Below are 13,675 nucleotides of genomic sequence, written 5' to 3' on the forward strand. Positions count from 1 at the left end.
GGCAATCGGAGCTCTAGATCAAAAGTTATGGTGGTTTGAAGATCAAGTGAGAGATAGAACTTGAGAGAGTGTTCTTCCCTCCATGGCCTCCATTTCAGCGTGTTTAGTGTCTCAAATGAGGAGAGAGAGTGCTGAAAACTAGGGTTTTGGTTTAGTTTAGTTGGGCCAAGGGCCCACTTTGGGTCCGGTTGGCCCGGTTTGGCCCGTTCGGTCCAATCTTGGTCCGATTTCTATAAAATTGGTACCGAAATTCTCGTCTCAATTTCCTCTATCATATTAAGCCATAAAAATAACATTTTTGGCTTTCTAGAATAAATTCTCATTTATGGGTTAATTAGCCGTTAATTAACCGGATCTTACAACAACACTATCCAGTAACCCCTCCGCTTTAAGAGTCCAGACGCCTAACGAGATGGCTCCCGACCTGCATCTGAAAAACAACAACATAGTATGGAATGAGAACCGGAGGTTCTCAGTATGGTAAAGGTGCCACACACATAATATATAAGGTCCTGGGAATGCCAGAGGCAATCCTAGAACGCCGACACTCAGATTGTAGAGCTCAAAGTATTAAACAGAAGCCATAAAAGGTGGTTTCCTAAAAATATTTAATCCTAACTTAACTTAACCTTAAATCTAAGTCCTATACTGCCATTCCTCCATACCTCCAATTCCATCATGCATTTTCACAGACAAATAAACAGATAAAGGCAAACACAAGAAAGTTACAACTACTGCAGGTAACAAATACACATTTAGCATGGCAAATACAGATAGGCACACCCAATTAGAGCACAAGCAAGTAATTCAAGTAATATGCATATGATGCATGCCTGTCCTATGGCTGATGAGGCTCATCTGTCGGTTATCCAGCCAACCCGACAAGTCTGAATTGTCCTTAGACTGTCCCCCGACGTGCATCCCCAAGAGTCTATGCATAGATTTTTCTCAAATAATCAATATTGCTCAATGGGGGTAACATTCCCGGGAATTTATATAGTGCCCGGTCACACTTACGTCGTAGGGTCAACAGAGTATCGAGTTTTCAACCTGGTACACGTGGTGGCAAGCCACGACACTTAATCCAGGGAATCTCGTATCTCAGATTATTCAAATTCATAAGCCATATAAATAATTCAATTATAATTCCTCAACATCCACATCATTCTCAATTGCATCTCATTCATCATCATACATTAAACATATTCAATCCTTATCCTTCATTATCACACCTCCCATTCCGTCCATCAATAGTTTCAATTCAAAACATAATTCATTCTTTTCTAAGAATCAAACTTCAAACTTAAAACATACTCACTTTCTTAATAACTCAAAATCAAACCATATAACATTTAAATCTAAATCTCTTTTAAATAATCATCTAAACAAAATCTCTAATTTTTTATAAAATTTCGGCAGCATCTCCTCTAAAACTCGGACTTTGCCACCCTTTTCGGGTCCAAACCTGCTTTCTTTTCAATTCAACATACCCTTCCTCATCATCATAACAGTCACCACAATAAATCTACTTCAGATTAACAATTATATTCATACAATATTCAAATCCAACAACCAAAATTCAACTAAGGATCATAGTTCACTAACCCTAGGCTTCTAACACATAATATCTCAAATCAATAATTCACCAAATCATTAGCACTAAACCAACCATGTTCATCAACAATAACATTCACCATCCAAGATTAATAACTAATTATCCAATAAACTTCAACCAAATATATTCATCAACAAATTACTAAACATTAAACATACACCTGCATTCCAACTTATCCTATGGCCGTCTAGCCTAAGTTTTCACAGAACATTATATATTAAATGTAAGAAACCTAAACCATACCTTAGCCGATTTCCACGTAACAACCAAAGCTATTTATTCAAAACCAAGACAGCCCCTCAAAACTCAACTAATCCGCTTCCTCCAAGTTCCAGTATTCACAATTTCAAGCTCCAATTATTTATTTTCAACCTAATACACATTCATAATACATATATACCCAATTTAATACTCAAAGCTCAAATTTAATGAAATTAAAATAGAATTATCGTATCCTCACCTTACCCAAGCTTCACATAAGCAAGAGTGAACGTTTCTCTCAAGCTAATTGGATCCTAAAACATCAGAAATCAAAGAAATTCAATATTCCCACTTAAAATTCGAAAATTGGGGGAAGATGAAGCTGAGAGTGATTAAACAAGTTACCTATGAAATTGTTCCGATAGAAATGTAGAGCTCGACGCGGTGAATGCGTGGCCGCAAACGGTGCGGCGATTGGAGCTCGGACGGAGAAGTTACGGGGATCGGAAATTTACGTTGGGGTTACGGGATATTTCTCGTTTCTCTTCTCCCTGGAAGCTGAAAGCTTCGTTGCTGCAGTAATGAGGGAGAAGACAAAGCTGGGTTCATTTAATAGGGCTGGTCCGGTTGAACCGACAGCCCGGTTCGGGTCCGGTTCGGTCCTTTCGGTCCATTCTTGGACCGTTTTCTTCAAAATTAGTGTCAAAATTCTCGTTTCGATGAGCTCTACCCTATTTTGATATAATATTCGCATTTCTAATCCTCCTTATTAAAAAATAATTTATTAACTAATTATTTACTAATTTAACCGGGGTTTACATCCTACCCACCTAATAAAGAATTTTGCCCTCAAAATTCAAATATAGTTACCTGAAAAGAGATGTGGATAGTCCTTTCGCATATCTGATTCGAGTTCCCAGGTATGTTCCTCGATACCAGCTCGTCTCCAAGCTACTTTTACCAATGATACTTCCCTTCCTCGTAATCGTTTAACACTGGTGTCATCAATCCTCACCGGAATTACTGGGAGTGTTAGATCTTCTCTCACTTGGATTGGTTCTGGTTCTAGAACATGACTTGCATCAGGAGTATACTTCCGAAGCTGTGATACATGAAATACATCGTGCAAATTCGAAAGGTATGGCGGTAAGGCAATTCTATAAGCCACTGGTCCAATTCTCTTCAGAATCTCGAACGGTCCAATATAACGGGGATTCAGTTTCTTGGTCTTAATAGCTCTTCCCACTCCAGTGGTTGGTGTTACTTTCAGAAAAACATGTTCTCCTTCCTCAAATTCCAAAGGCTTTCGCCTCTGATCAGCATAACTTTTCTGGCGGCTCTGGGCTATAAGCATTCGATTACGAATCTTCTTTATCTGCTCAGTCGTTTCAGCTATCATCTCAGGCCCTAATAAACTCTTTTCTCCAGTTTCATACCAACACAACGGAGATTGACATTTCCTGCCATACAGAGCCTCATATGGAGCCATTCCGATGCTCGCATGATAGCTATTATTATAAGCAAACTCTACTAATGGCATATACCGGTCCCAGCTTACCGGCTGGTCCAAAACACAAGCCCTTAGCATATCCTCCAAGGTCTGAATAGTTCTTTCTGACTGACCATCTGTCTGAGGGTGATACGCAGTACTCAAGCTTAACTGAGTCCCAAATGCACGCTGAAAAGCTCCCCAGAACCTTGATGTAAAACGGGGATCTCTATCAGATATAATAGTAGAGGGTACACCATGTAACCTGACAATCTCTTTGATATACATTCGAGCCAATTCCTCCATTGTGCAACTTATTCGGATAGGAAGAAAGTGAGCTGATTTTGTTAGTCGATCTACAACCACCCAAATAGCGTCATAACCTGATCGGGTTCTAGGCAACCCTATCACAAAATCCATTGCGATACTCTCCCATTTCCATTGTGGAATCTCTAAAGGCTGAAGGGTCCCTGATGGTCTCTGATGCTCAATCTTAACCTTCTGACACGTTAAACATTTAGATACATGCAATGCCACATCATTCTTCATACCTGGCCACCAGAACATCGCTTTCAGATCCTGATACATTTTAGTGCTCCCTGGGTTAATTGAAAACCCGCTCTTGTGAGCTTCCTTCAAGATACTTTGTCGTAGGTCTCCAACATCAGGCACAATAATCCGGTTCTTGAACCTCCATAAACCATCATGACCTTCTGACATTCTCCACTATTTTCCCTGTTCAACTGCTGGTAATACCTTACGTAACGCTTCACTATCTTGATGAGCCTTCAGAAGTTCTGATTTAAAATCACTAGAAATTTGCAACTGACTCAAACACAGGATTCTAGATTCTTCTCTAACTCCCAAATTCAAACCTTGGAATGCCTTCAGTAACTCTTCCTCCCGTAGCATCATCCAAGCTGCATATAAAGACTTCCGACTCAAAGCGTCCGCTACAACATTCGCTTTTCCTGGATGATAATTCAATTCAAAATCATAATCTTTCAGAAGTTCCATCCATCTCCTCTGACGCATATTCAATTCTTTCTGCTCAAAAAGATACTTCAAACTCTTATGGTCTGAGAAAACATGAAACTTAACACCATAGAGATAGTGCCTCCAAATCTTTAAAGCAAACACAACAGCAGCAAGTTCTAAATCATGTGTTGGGTAGTTCATCTCATGCGGCCTTAACTGCCGTGAGGCGTATGCTACAACATTCTGGTGCTGCATCAGAACACACCCTAACCCTTTCAGAGATGCATCACAATACACTTCAAACGGTTCACTTGGTTCAGGTAATACCAATACAGGTGCAGTAGTCAACCTGTGCTTCAATGCCTGAAAACTCTCTTCACATTCCGGAGTCCAGATAAAAGGTGTATCCTTCCTAGTCAACTTAGTTAAAGGTAAGGCGAGCTGTGAAAATCCCTTAATGAATCTGCGATAATACCCTGCCAAACCTAAGAAATTCCTGATCTCTGTCACTGAAGTTGGTCGCTCCCAATTCATCACTGCTTCCACCTTAGCAGGATCCACAGCTATCCCCTGCTTACTCACCACGTGGCCGAGAAATTTCACTTCACTCTTCCAGAACTCACATTTAGATAACTTAGCATATAACTTCCTATCTCTCAGAATTTGAAGCACAATCCGCAAGTGATCAGCATGTTCCTCTTCAGTCTTAGAATAAACAAGAATGTCATCAATGAAGACAATAACAAACTTGTCCAGATACGGTCGAAAAATCCTGTTCATATAATCCATAAATACTGCCGGGGCATTAGTTAACCCAAAAGACATCACTGTATACTCATAATGACCATAACGGGTCCTGAAAGCAGTTTTCGGAATATCCTCGTCTCTAACCCTTATCTGATGATATCCGGATCGCAGGTCAATCTTAGAAAACACACTGGCACCCTGTAGCTGATCCATTAGATCATCGATTCTAGGCAACGGATATTTATTCTTCACAGTGATCTTATTCAATTGCCGATAATCGACACACAGCCGCATACTCCCATCCTTCTTCTTTACCAGTAACACTGGCGCTCCCCACGGAGAAACACTTGGTCGGATAAAATGCTTACCCAACAGATCTTCCAGCTGAGCTTTCAGTTCAGCCATTTCTAAAGGCGACATCCTATAAGGAGTAATTGAAATTGGACCGGATCCAGGTACCAACTCAATTGCAAATTCAACCTCTCGGTTAGGTGGGAATTCATTAATATCATCCGGAAACACATCTGGAAATTCACATACAACCGGAATTTGCTCTAAACTCTGATCATCACCTGATACTCCCGCAGTTAATAACATAATACCCTGACATTCAGTTCCAGAACAGTTTACTATCATAGAATTCAAATAGTAACTATTCACCACAACTGGTGCTTCTGACCCTTCCGGCATAAACTGTACTGACTTTTCAGAACAATCAAGTAAAACATGATTCTTGGATAACCAATCCAACCCCAAAATGAGATCAAGACCAGTCATAGGCAAACAAATCAAATCATGCACAAATTCACGTTGTTGCACTCGAAAAGGAACTTGTGGATATTCTATCCTAGTCACCATAGCTTCATGAGTAGCATTATATACTTTCAAATCATAACCTAAAACCACCATTCTCAATCCTAATTTATTGGCCTTTTCAAATGCAATAAATGAATGAGACACTCCTGAATCAAATAAAGCATTTAAGATTTTACCAGCCATTTCACAATTACCTCTAATCAGTGTCTCAGATCCCTCAGCACCAATGGTAGAAGTGGTGTATACTCTCCCCGGCTGCTGCACCCTACCAGTCTCATACTTCTTCTTCTCAGGGCAATTACTGGCTATATGCCCGGGCTGTCCACAGGAATAGCACACTCCAAGTCCTAATCTACACGGAACTCCAGGATGATATTTTCCACACTTCTGACAATTCAGATCCTGCTGTGGCTGCTTCCCAAACCTTTTTCCTTGATTAGCAGTAATATTCGGCCTTCTATAATTACCCTGACCCTGAGTCTGCTGCGGAACAAAGCCTCCACGCTTGAAATTCCTACCTCTCGGAGCAAAGTTCCTCCCTGAAGGCCTCTGAAAAGGCACCCTCAAACTTTCTTTCTCTGCTGCCGCCTTCCTCACACAATCCTCAGCCACCCTACTCTTATTCACCAATTCAGAAAACACCCTGATCTCCATTGGGGCAACGAAGCTCAGAATATCGCTCCGAAGACCTCCCTCATATTTAATACACTTCCATTCAGCAAAATCTTCAGGCGCACCTTGACAGATACGAGAAAAGCGACATAACTCCTCAAATTTACTGGTATACTCAGCAACAGTCATTTGTCCCTGCTTTAACTGCATTAATTCAAGTTCCTTGGCATTTCTAGCTGAATTAGGAAAGTATTTCTTATAGAACTCTGTCCGGAAAACCTCCAAAGGAATCGCAGCACCATCAGGCTGCAGGATACGTCGTGTTCCCTGCCACCAATACTGAGCTTCACCTTGCAACTGATAAGTTCCAAATTCAACCCATTGCTCTTCAGGAACCTGTTGTGCCTGTAATGCCCTTTCCATAGCCTGAATCCAATTATCTGCATCAGTAGGATTTGAGGTTCCCCTAAAAGTCGGAGGGCGAACTTTCAGAAATGTAGCAAGTGTCATAGGACCGTCCTCATCATTATTGTTCCCATGATTACCCTGATTTATCTGATTACCCAGTGCCTCAGCTGTTGCCTGCATAGCTGCAGCCATATTTCCCAAGGCAGCCATAAAGTCTACTGGATCAGTCCCTGTGGGTACAGGAGTAACGGTGCCTGTCCTACCTCTACCTCGCCCGCGACCACGTCCGCGAGTCGACATCTGGTCCCTATACACACCAAACAAGTGATATTAAGTTGATCAGTCTCAATATCACAGGTCTAATGCTTTAAGTTCCAAATGCATGCTCACAAACGTTTATGCCATATATATCAATCAGATATCCTAATAGCACATAAACACATATACAGAGAATGCACAGAAGCACAATCAGTCCGTCTTTCAGGCTCTATAGGAACGAACTGCTCTGATACCATTAATGTGACACCCTACCACACAAAGCTTTACGCTTAAGTTGTAAAACAGAGGTGATGTGGTATTACGACCTCTAAAATAAAATAAGTACATATAATAGCAGAAGAGTTATAATATACTAGGAGCCTTGAAGGATAGGGGAAATAAAAATCGCGAGATAAAAGCGCAACGCTCAAGGAACGAGTTAACTTGCATGCTAAGAAAACCGTAACTGTCAAACATAAGATAACAGAAGTAGGAATAGAGTGCCAAAGATACAAAATAACAAGCTCCTAACTCAGCCTGCGAAGTCAAGACTGGCCGGAGAATATTTACACATATATACATACATATCCAAAACCCAAAAGTACATACACACAATCCTGCCTCTCCATAAACCTCTAAGAGGATCAAAAAGGACAAGTTATAAGGAGAGAAAGCTAAGTACATATATATACATCACTGTACAACAAAACTATACAACAACACTATCCAGTAACCCCTCCGCTTTAAGAGTCCAGACGCCTAACGAGATGGCTCCCGACCTGCATCTGAAAAACAACAACATAGTATGGAATGAGAACCGGAGGTTCTCAGTATGGTAAAGGTGCCACACACATAATATATAAGGTCCTGGGAATGCCAGAGGCAATCCTAGAACGCCGACACTCAGATTGTAGAGCTCAAAGTATTAAACAGAAGCCATAAAAGGTGGTTTCCTAAAAATATTTAATCCTAACTTAACTTAACCTTAAATCTAAGTCCTATACTGCCATTCCTCCATACCTCCAATTCCATCATGCATTTTCACAGACAAATAAACAGATAAAGGCAAACACAAGAAAGTTACAACTACTGCAGGTAACAAATACACATTTAGCATGGCAAATACAGATAGGCACACCCAATTAGAGCACAAGCAAGTAATTCAAGTAATATGCATATGATGCATGCCTGTCCTATGGCTGATGAGGCTCATCTGTCGGTTATCCAGCCAACCCGACAAGTCTGAATTGTCCTTAGACTGTCCCCCGACGTGCATCCCCAAGAGTCTATGCATAGATTTTTCTCAAATAATCAATATTGCTCAATGGGGGTAACATTCCCGGGAATTTATATAGTGCCCGGTCACACTTACGTCGTAGGGTCAACAGAGTATCGAGTTTTCAACCTGGTACACGTGGTGGCAAGCCACGACACTTAATCCAGGGAATCTCGTATCTCAGATTATTCAAATTCATAAGCCATATAAATAATTCAATTATAATTCCTCAACATCCACATCATTCTCAATTGCATCTCATTCATCATCATACATTAAACATATTCAATCCTTATCCTTCATTATCACACCTCCCATTCCGTCCATCAATAGTTTCAATTCAAAACATAATTCATTCTTTTCTAAGAATCAAACTTCAAACTTAAAACATACTCACTTTCTTAATAACTCAAAATCAAACCATATAACATTTAAATCTAAATCTCTTTTAAATAATCATCTAAACAAAATCTCTAATTTTTTATAAAATTTCGGCAGCATCTCCTCTAAAACTCGGACTTTGCCACCCTTTTCGGGTCCAAACCTGCTTTCTTTTCAATTCAACATACCCTTCCTCATCATCATAACAGTCACCACAATAAATCTACTTCAGATTAACAATTATATTCATACAATATTCAAATCCAACAACCAAAATTCAACTAAGGATCATAGTTCACTAACCCTAGGCTTCTAACACATAATATCTCAAATCAATAATTCACCAAATCATTAGCACTAAACCAACCATGTTCATCAACAATAACATTCACCATCCAAGATTAATAACTAATTATCCAATAAACTTCAACCAAATATATTCATCAACAAATTACTAAACATTAAACATACACCTGCATTCCAACTTATCCTATGGCCGTCTAGCCTAAGTTTTCACAGAACATTATATATTAAATGTAAGAAACCTAAACCATACCTTAGCCGATTTCCACGTAACAACCAAAGCTATTTATTCAAAACCAAGACAGCCCCTCAAAACTCAACTAATCCGCTTCCTCCAAGTTCCAGTATTCACAATTTCAAGCTCCAATTATTTATTTTCAACCTAATACACATTCATAATACATATATACCCAATTTAATACTCAAAGCTCAAATTTAATGAAATTAAAATAGAATTATCGTATCCTCACCTTACCCAAGCTTCACATAAGCAAGAGTGAATGTTTCTCTCAAGCTAATTGGATCCTAAAACATCAGAAATCAAAGAAATTCAATATTCCCACTTAAAATTCGAAAATTGGGGGAAGATGAAGCTGAGAGTGATTAAACAAGTTACCTATGAAATTGTTCCGATAGAAATGTAGAGCTCGACGCGGTGAACGCGTGGCCGCAAACGGTGCGGCGATTGGAGCTCGGACGGAGAAGTTACGGGGATCGAAAATTTACGTTGGGGTTACGGGATATTTCTCGTTTCTCTTCTCCCTGGAAGCTGAAAGCTTCGTTGCTGCAGTAATGAGGGAGAAGACAAAGCTGGGTTCATTTAATAGGGCTGGTCCGGTTGAACCGACAGCCCGGTTCGGGTCCGGTTCGGTCCTTTCGGTCCATTCTTGGACCGTTTTCTTCAAAATTAGTGTCAAAATTCTCGTTTCGATGAGCTCTACCCTATTTTGATATAATATTCGCATTTCTAATCCTCCTTATTAAAAAATAATTTATTAACTAATTATCTACTAATTTAACCGGGGTTTACATTTTAGATGTTTCTTTTCTTAGTTTTTAGATGTTCTTTTTTCAATAACTTTAGATGTCTCATTTTATAAGGTTTTGAATTTTTTAAAATTATTTTGGATGTCTTTTTTGTTAAGTTTTAGATGTTTTAATATCCGAAAGGGATGCATTCTTTTTTACCATAAGTGAAAGAGTTTTGGATAATCTTCTACAATGATTTTAGATGTTTTTTTGTTATGTTTTGAGATGTTTATTTTTGTTTTTTGTGGTTGTTTATTTTACTAAGAATGGGATTGAAAGTGAAATTAAGGTGACTCTGGCGTTGAGGTATTATTTTTTTTCGTAAGTGGATATTTTTTTTTCAATTGTTGGATGCACCACTAATTAGCTATCTAGAAAAATTGTTTGTAAAATTATTATGATTCATATTGTCTCCTGATTTGTGTATTTTTTACCTATCCTATGAAAAATACTTGGAGATCCATAGCAAATGCAGAAAATAATTGTTTTTCATCATGATGAAAAATTCAAAAATGATGAAAGGAGATCAACAATTTATGAGGGTTGAAGAAATACTCCTGATGTCATTAGTAATGGTTAACGTGGAATATTAATCCATTAACGAAAGGAGAAATGCGATTAATTTTAATTTTTTATGGGCTAATTTAATTGGAAAAAATTTGAGAATAAATTCGACGAACAAACTATCTTTAATGACTAATTTTACCATTAATTCTATAAATTAAATAGATAGCGTGTCAATTGTAAAAAGTTTGAAATGTATTCACAAAATACACTTTTTACAAACTTATTCGTTTTAGAAACATAGTTGATTTACATTGCATGTTAAGAGTATATCTTTTTGCCCTTATCATTTGAATTCCATTTTTATATGCAAATTTCTTTTAATGTTCAAATCTTTGTCCGATCCATATGTAATTTTTAAAATTTTAAAAAAAAGAAAAAAAAATACATCTTTATTAATACTTTGGAATTTTGTACAGTTTAAGGTTTGTTTTGAATAAATCTATTTCTTTGTCTAACTTTGGAATAAATACTTGACAGATATAGTTGAATCCGAATATCCAATTATTATCCTCTTTGACATATCCCTATTGATCCTTGTGCTATATTTTTATTTTTTTAATGTATTTCTTTAATTGATACTCGTCATAAGATGTATGTACATATTTCAATTTTAGATATTGTAATAAGCTAAATTTATTCATATTACACATTTACATACACAACATTTAAGGATTTTCATTATTCACTATTTGATATTTATAAAAAATAATATTCTTTGATTATCTTTAATTTTTTCTGATTTTAAATTTTTGAAAAAGTTTTTGTTAGTTTGATCTTTTAGGATGTAATTTTAACAAGAAAAAATATTTTAAGAATATTTCTCATCATTTATCCTTAAATTTTAGCTAGATCCATCCAATAGTATATGATTATAAGTTAAGTTCAACCAATTTAAAGAAAAAATAATTTTGTTATGTCTTTTATTAAATTTAGTTATCTATGCAAAAAAAAGCAATAAAATGTAAATTGGTCTTTGTGCTTCCATCTATTTTTTTATTAATAGTTAGAATAGAAATAATATTCTCGGACACTTCTCGTTTGATGATAAAAAAATATATGCTAATGTTGGAAATAAAAAAATTGAAAAAAATGCAAAAAGGTAACTTTTGAAACAAAAATCTGTTAAAAATATAATTAATTATATATCTTTTTCTATCAATTTAAACTTTTAAAATAAATGTGATTTTATGACAACACCAAATTCAAAAGAAGCATCCATTACATATAAAAAGTACAAGTAGAAAATATGAAAAGTTTCAAATTTCATGCACCATTGTAACATACATTAGATTTCATTTTTCACTTGACTATAATAAAAAATATGAAATATCATTGTACATACATCAATTAAGGCTTATTTGTCAATGTTCAACTGGCACATTGGATATGGAAGGTTTTCGTAATCAAAGAGTTCTGGTTCGAATCTGTAAGATGTACCAAAATTAGATCTCATTTATTTTCACCTGAGTTCACCATAATATTTAAGAATAGCATAAAATCCTAAAATCTATGGTGAAGCTTGCAAGAAAAAATAATCTTCTGCGGTATCATCACCAACAGAGGTTTGTTTTCATTATTGCCACCATGAATTCCCAAAATCGGTTATGATTAAAAACATATAGCAGCAATAAAAACAAAAATCATATAATCCTTTGGTACTTTATTGACTTGATATGATGATCAATTTGAAGATCTGATGAATCCATATTTGATTATGATTTTTGGTTGAAATTGAATGTATTTCATCATATAAACTTGTACTTATTCCGCTAAATAGCATGCATTTGAACTTTCCTCCTAATTTGTGCTTGATTATGAAAACATGCTCTTTTGTGCCTAATTTGATTATTTTTATTCCATTTACCTTCCATTCGATGTCTTGATATTATTTGTGAGTGATTTCAGAGGTATAAGGTAAGAATGGCTTGGAGAGAATGGAAGAAGAGCATTCAAAGTGGAGGAAGCATGAAGAATCAAACGAGTAGAGCTCAGCCTAGTGTGCGTATGCACAGCCATCAGATTAGAGCCACGCGTGCGCGCGAGCCGCACCGTGCATGTCGCGCGTCCATTCAAGCATCGCCTAGTGTGCGTTCGCACAACTTCCTGTGCGTACGCACGGGTAGAGATTTTCGGCAGAGTGTGCGTACGCACACGTCTGTGCGTCCGCACAGGTGGCCGTACATGCCTTCATTAAAATCTCACATGGTTCACGATTTTGGTGGTTTGGAGGCCCATTTCTGAAGCCATTTAGCTCATAAGGAAGGGAGAATGAAGACCATAGCATAGCATAACATTAGGGTAGCTTAGGAGTAGTAGTAGAAAGCTTTAGTATAGTTTTTCTTTAAGTTTTTCATCATCTCTACCAGGGTTTATACTAGGGTTTTTACATTCAAGTGCCATTTCCTATTTTGATCTTGGATTTTGCTAATTTCCATTGTAAGTATCTCTTTGTTACCACTCTTTGTAGTTACATTGTTCTTACTCTTTCTTATAATTCAAGTTATAGTTCAATTTTACTTCTCTTTTGCAATTTCTAATTCTTGTTGATGAATTTGAAGATTGATGATTATTACATGCTTTCTTGAGTCTTTATTGTTGATTGAGATCATTTGTTGCTTTTTGTTTCAAGCTTTTTCTCATTTTTCCCATGTTTAAGGTTTTTGCCCACCAAGTGTTTGACAAAATGTCAATTATGATTTTGGGCTAGTTTTCTATCTCTTGGCTTGGGAAAAGTGAGCAATTGGGTTCCTAGAGTTGGAATGTCCAACATTTAGTGTCAATTCTTGGATTGTTAATTGTTCTTGTTCCCACTAACGCTATGTTGTTGCTAAAGCAATTAGCAAGCAATTTAGGATTTGTGGGTTAAGAACACTTATGCTCATTTAACGTACTCTCCGATATGAGGGTTAATAAAGTGAGATTGATCCATTCTAGTTGTCATAGTTGTGGTTCCAACAAGGAAAGCACCCTTAGCTCACTCCAAGCCAAGATACCT

The 13,675-nt window shown here is 37.2% G+C and overlaps 1 protein-coding gene across 1 annotated transcript; it reads right to left on the reverse strand.

Moving 5' to 3' along the window:
* Positions 1-404: 404 nt before the first annotated feature.
* Positions 405-7,166, reverse strand: LOC148569381 (uncharacterized). Its single transcript, XM_088485862.1, has 2 exons — positions 6,041-7,166; positions 405-430 (listed from the first exon to the last, which is right to left on the reverse strand). The coding sequence occupies exons 1-2, from the start codon at positions 7,164-7,166 to the stop codon at positions 405-407; spliced, it is 1,152 nt and encodes a 383-aa protein (XP_088341988.1).
* Between the last annotated feature and the right edge of the window lie 6,509 nt (positions 7,167-13,675).

Source organism: Arachis ipaensis, chromosome B4, assembly GCF_059453495.1.
Source record: "Arachis ipaensis isolate K30076 ecotype BB chromosome B4, ASM5945349v1, whole genome shotgun sequence".
Taxonomy (NCBI): domain Eukaryota; kingdom Viridiplantae; phylum Streptophyta; class Magnoliopsida; order Fabales; family Fabaceae; genus Arachis; species Arachis ipaensis.

What these genes read in the sequence shown, in the direction of transcription:
- LOC148569381 (XM_088485862.1), bottom strand. Translation starts at nt 7,166, where the DNA reads ATGTCGACTCGCGGACGTGGTCGCGGGCGAGGTAGAGGTAGGACAGGC. An exon ending in ATCTGAGACACTGATTAGAG is followed by an intron (nt 431 to 6,040) that starts GTAATTGTGAAA and finishes GTTGTTTTTCAG; the next exon opens with ATGCAGGTCGGGAGCCATCT.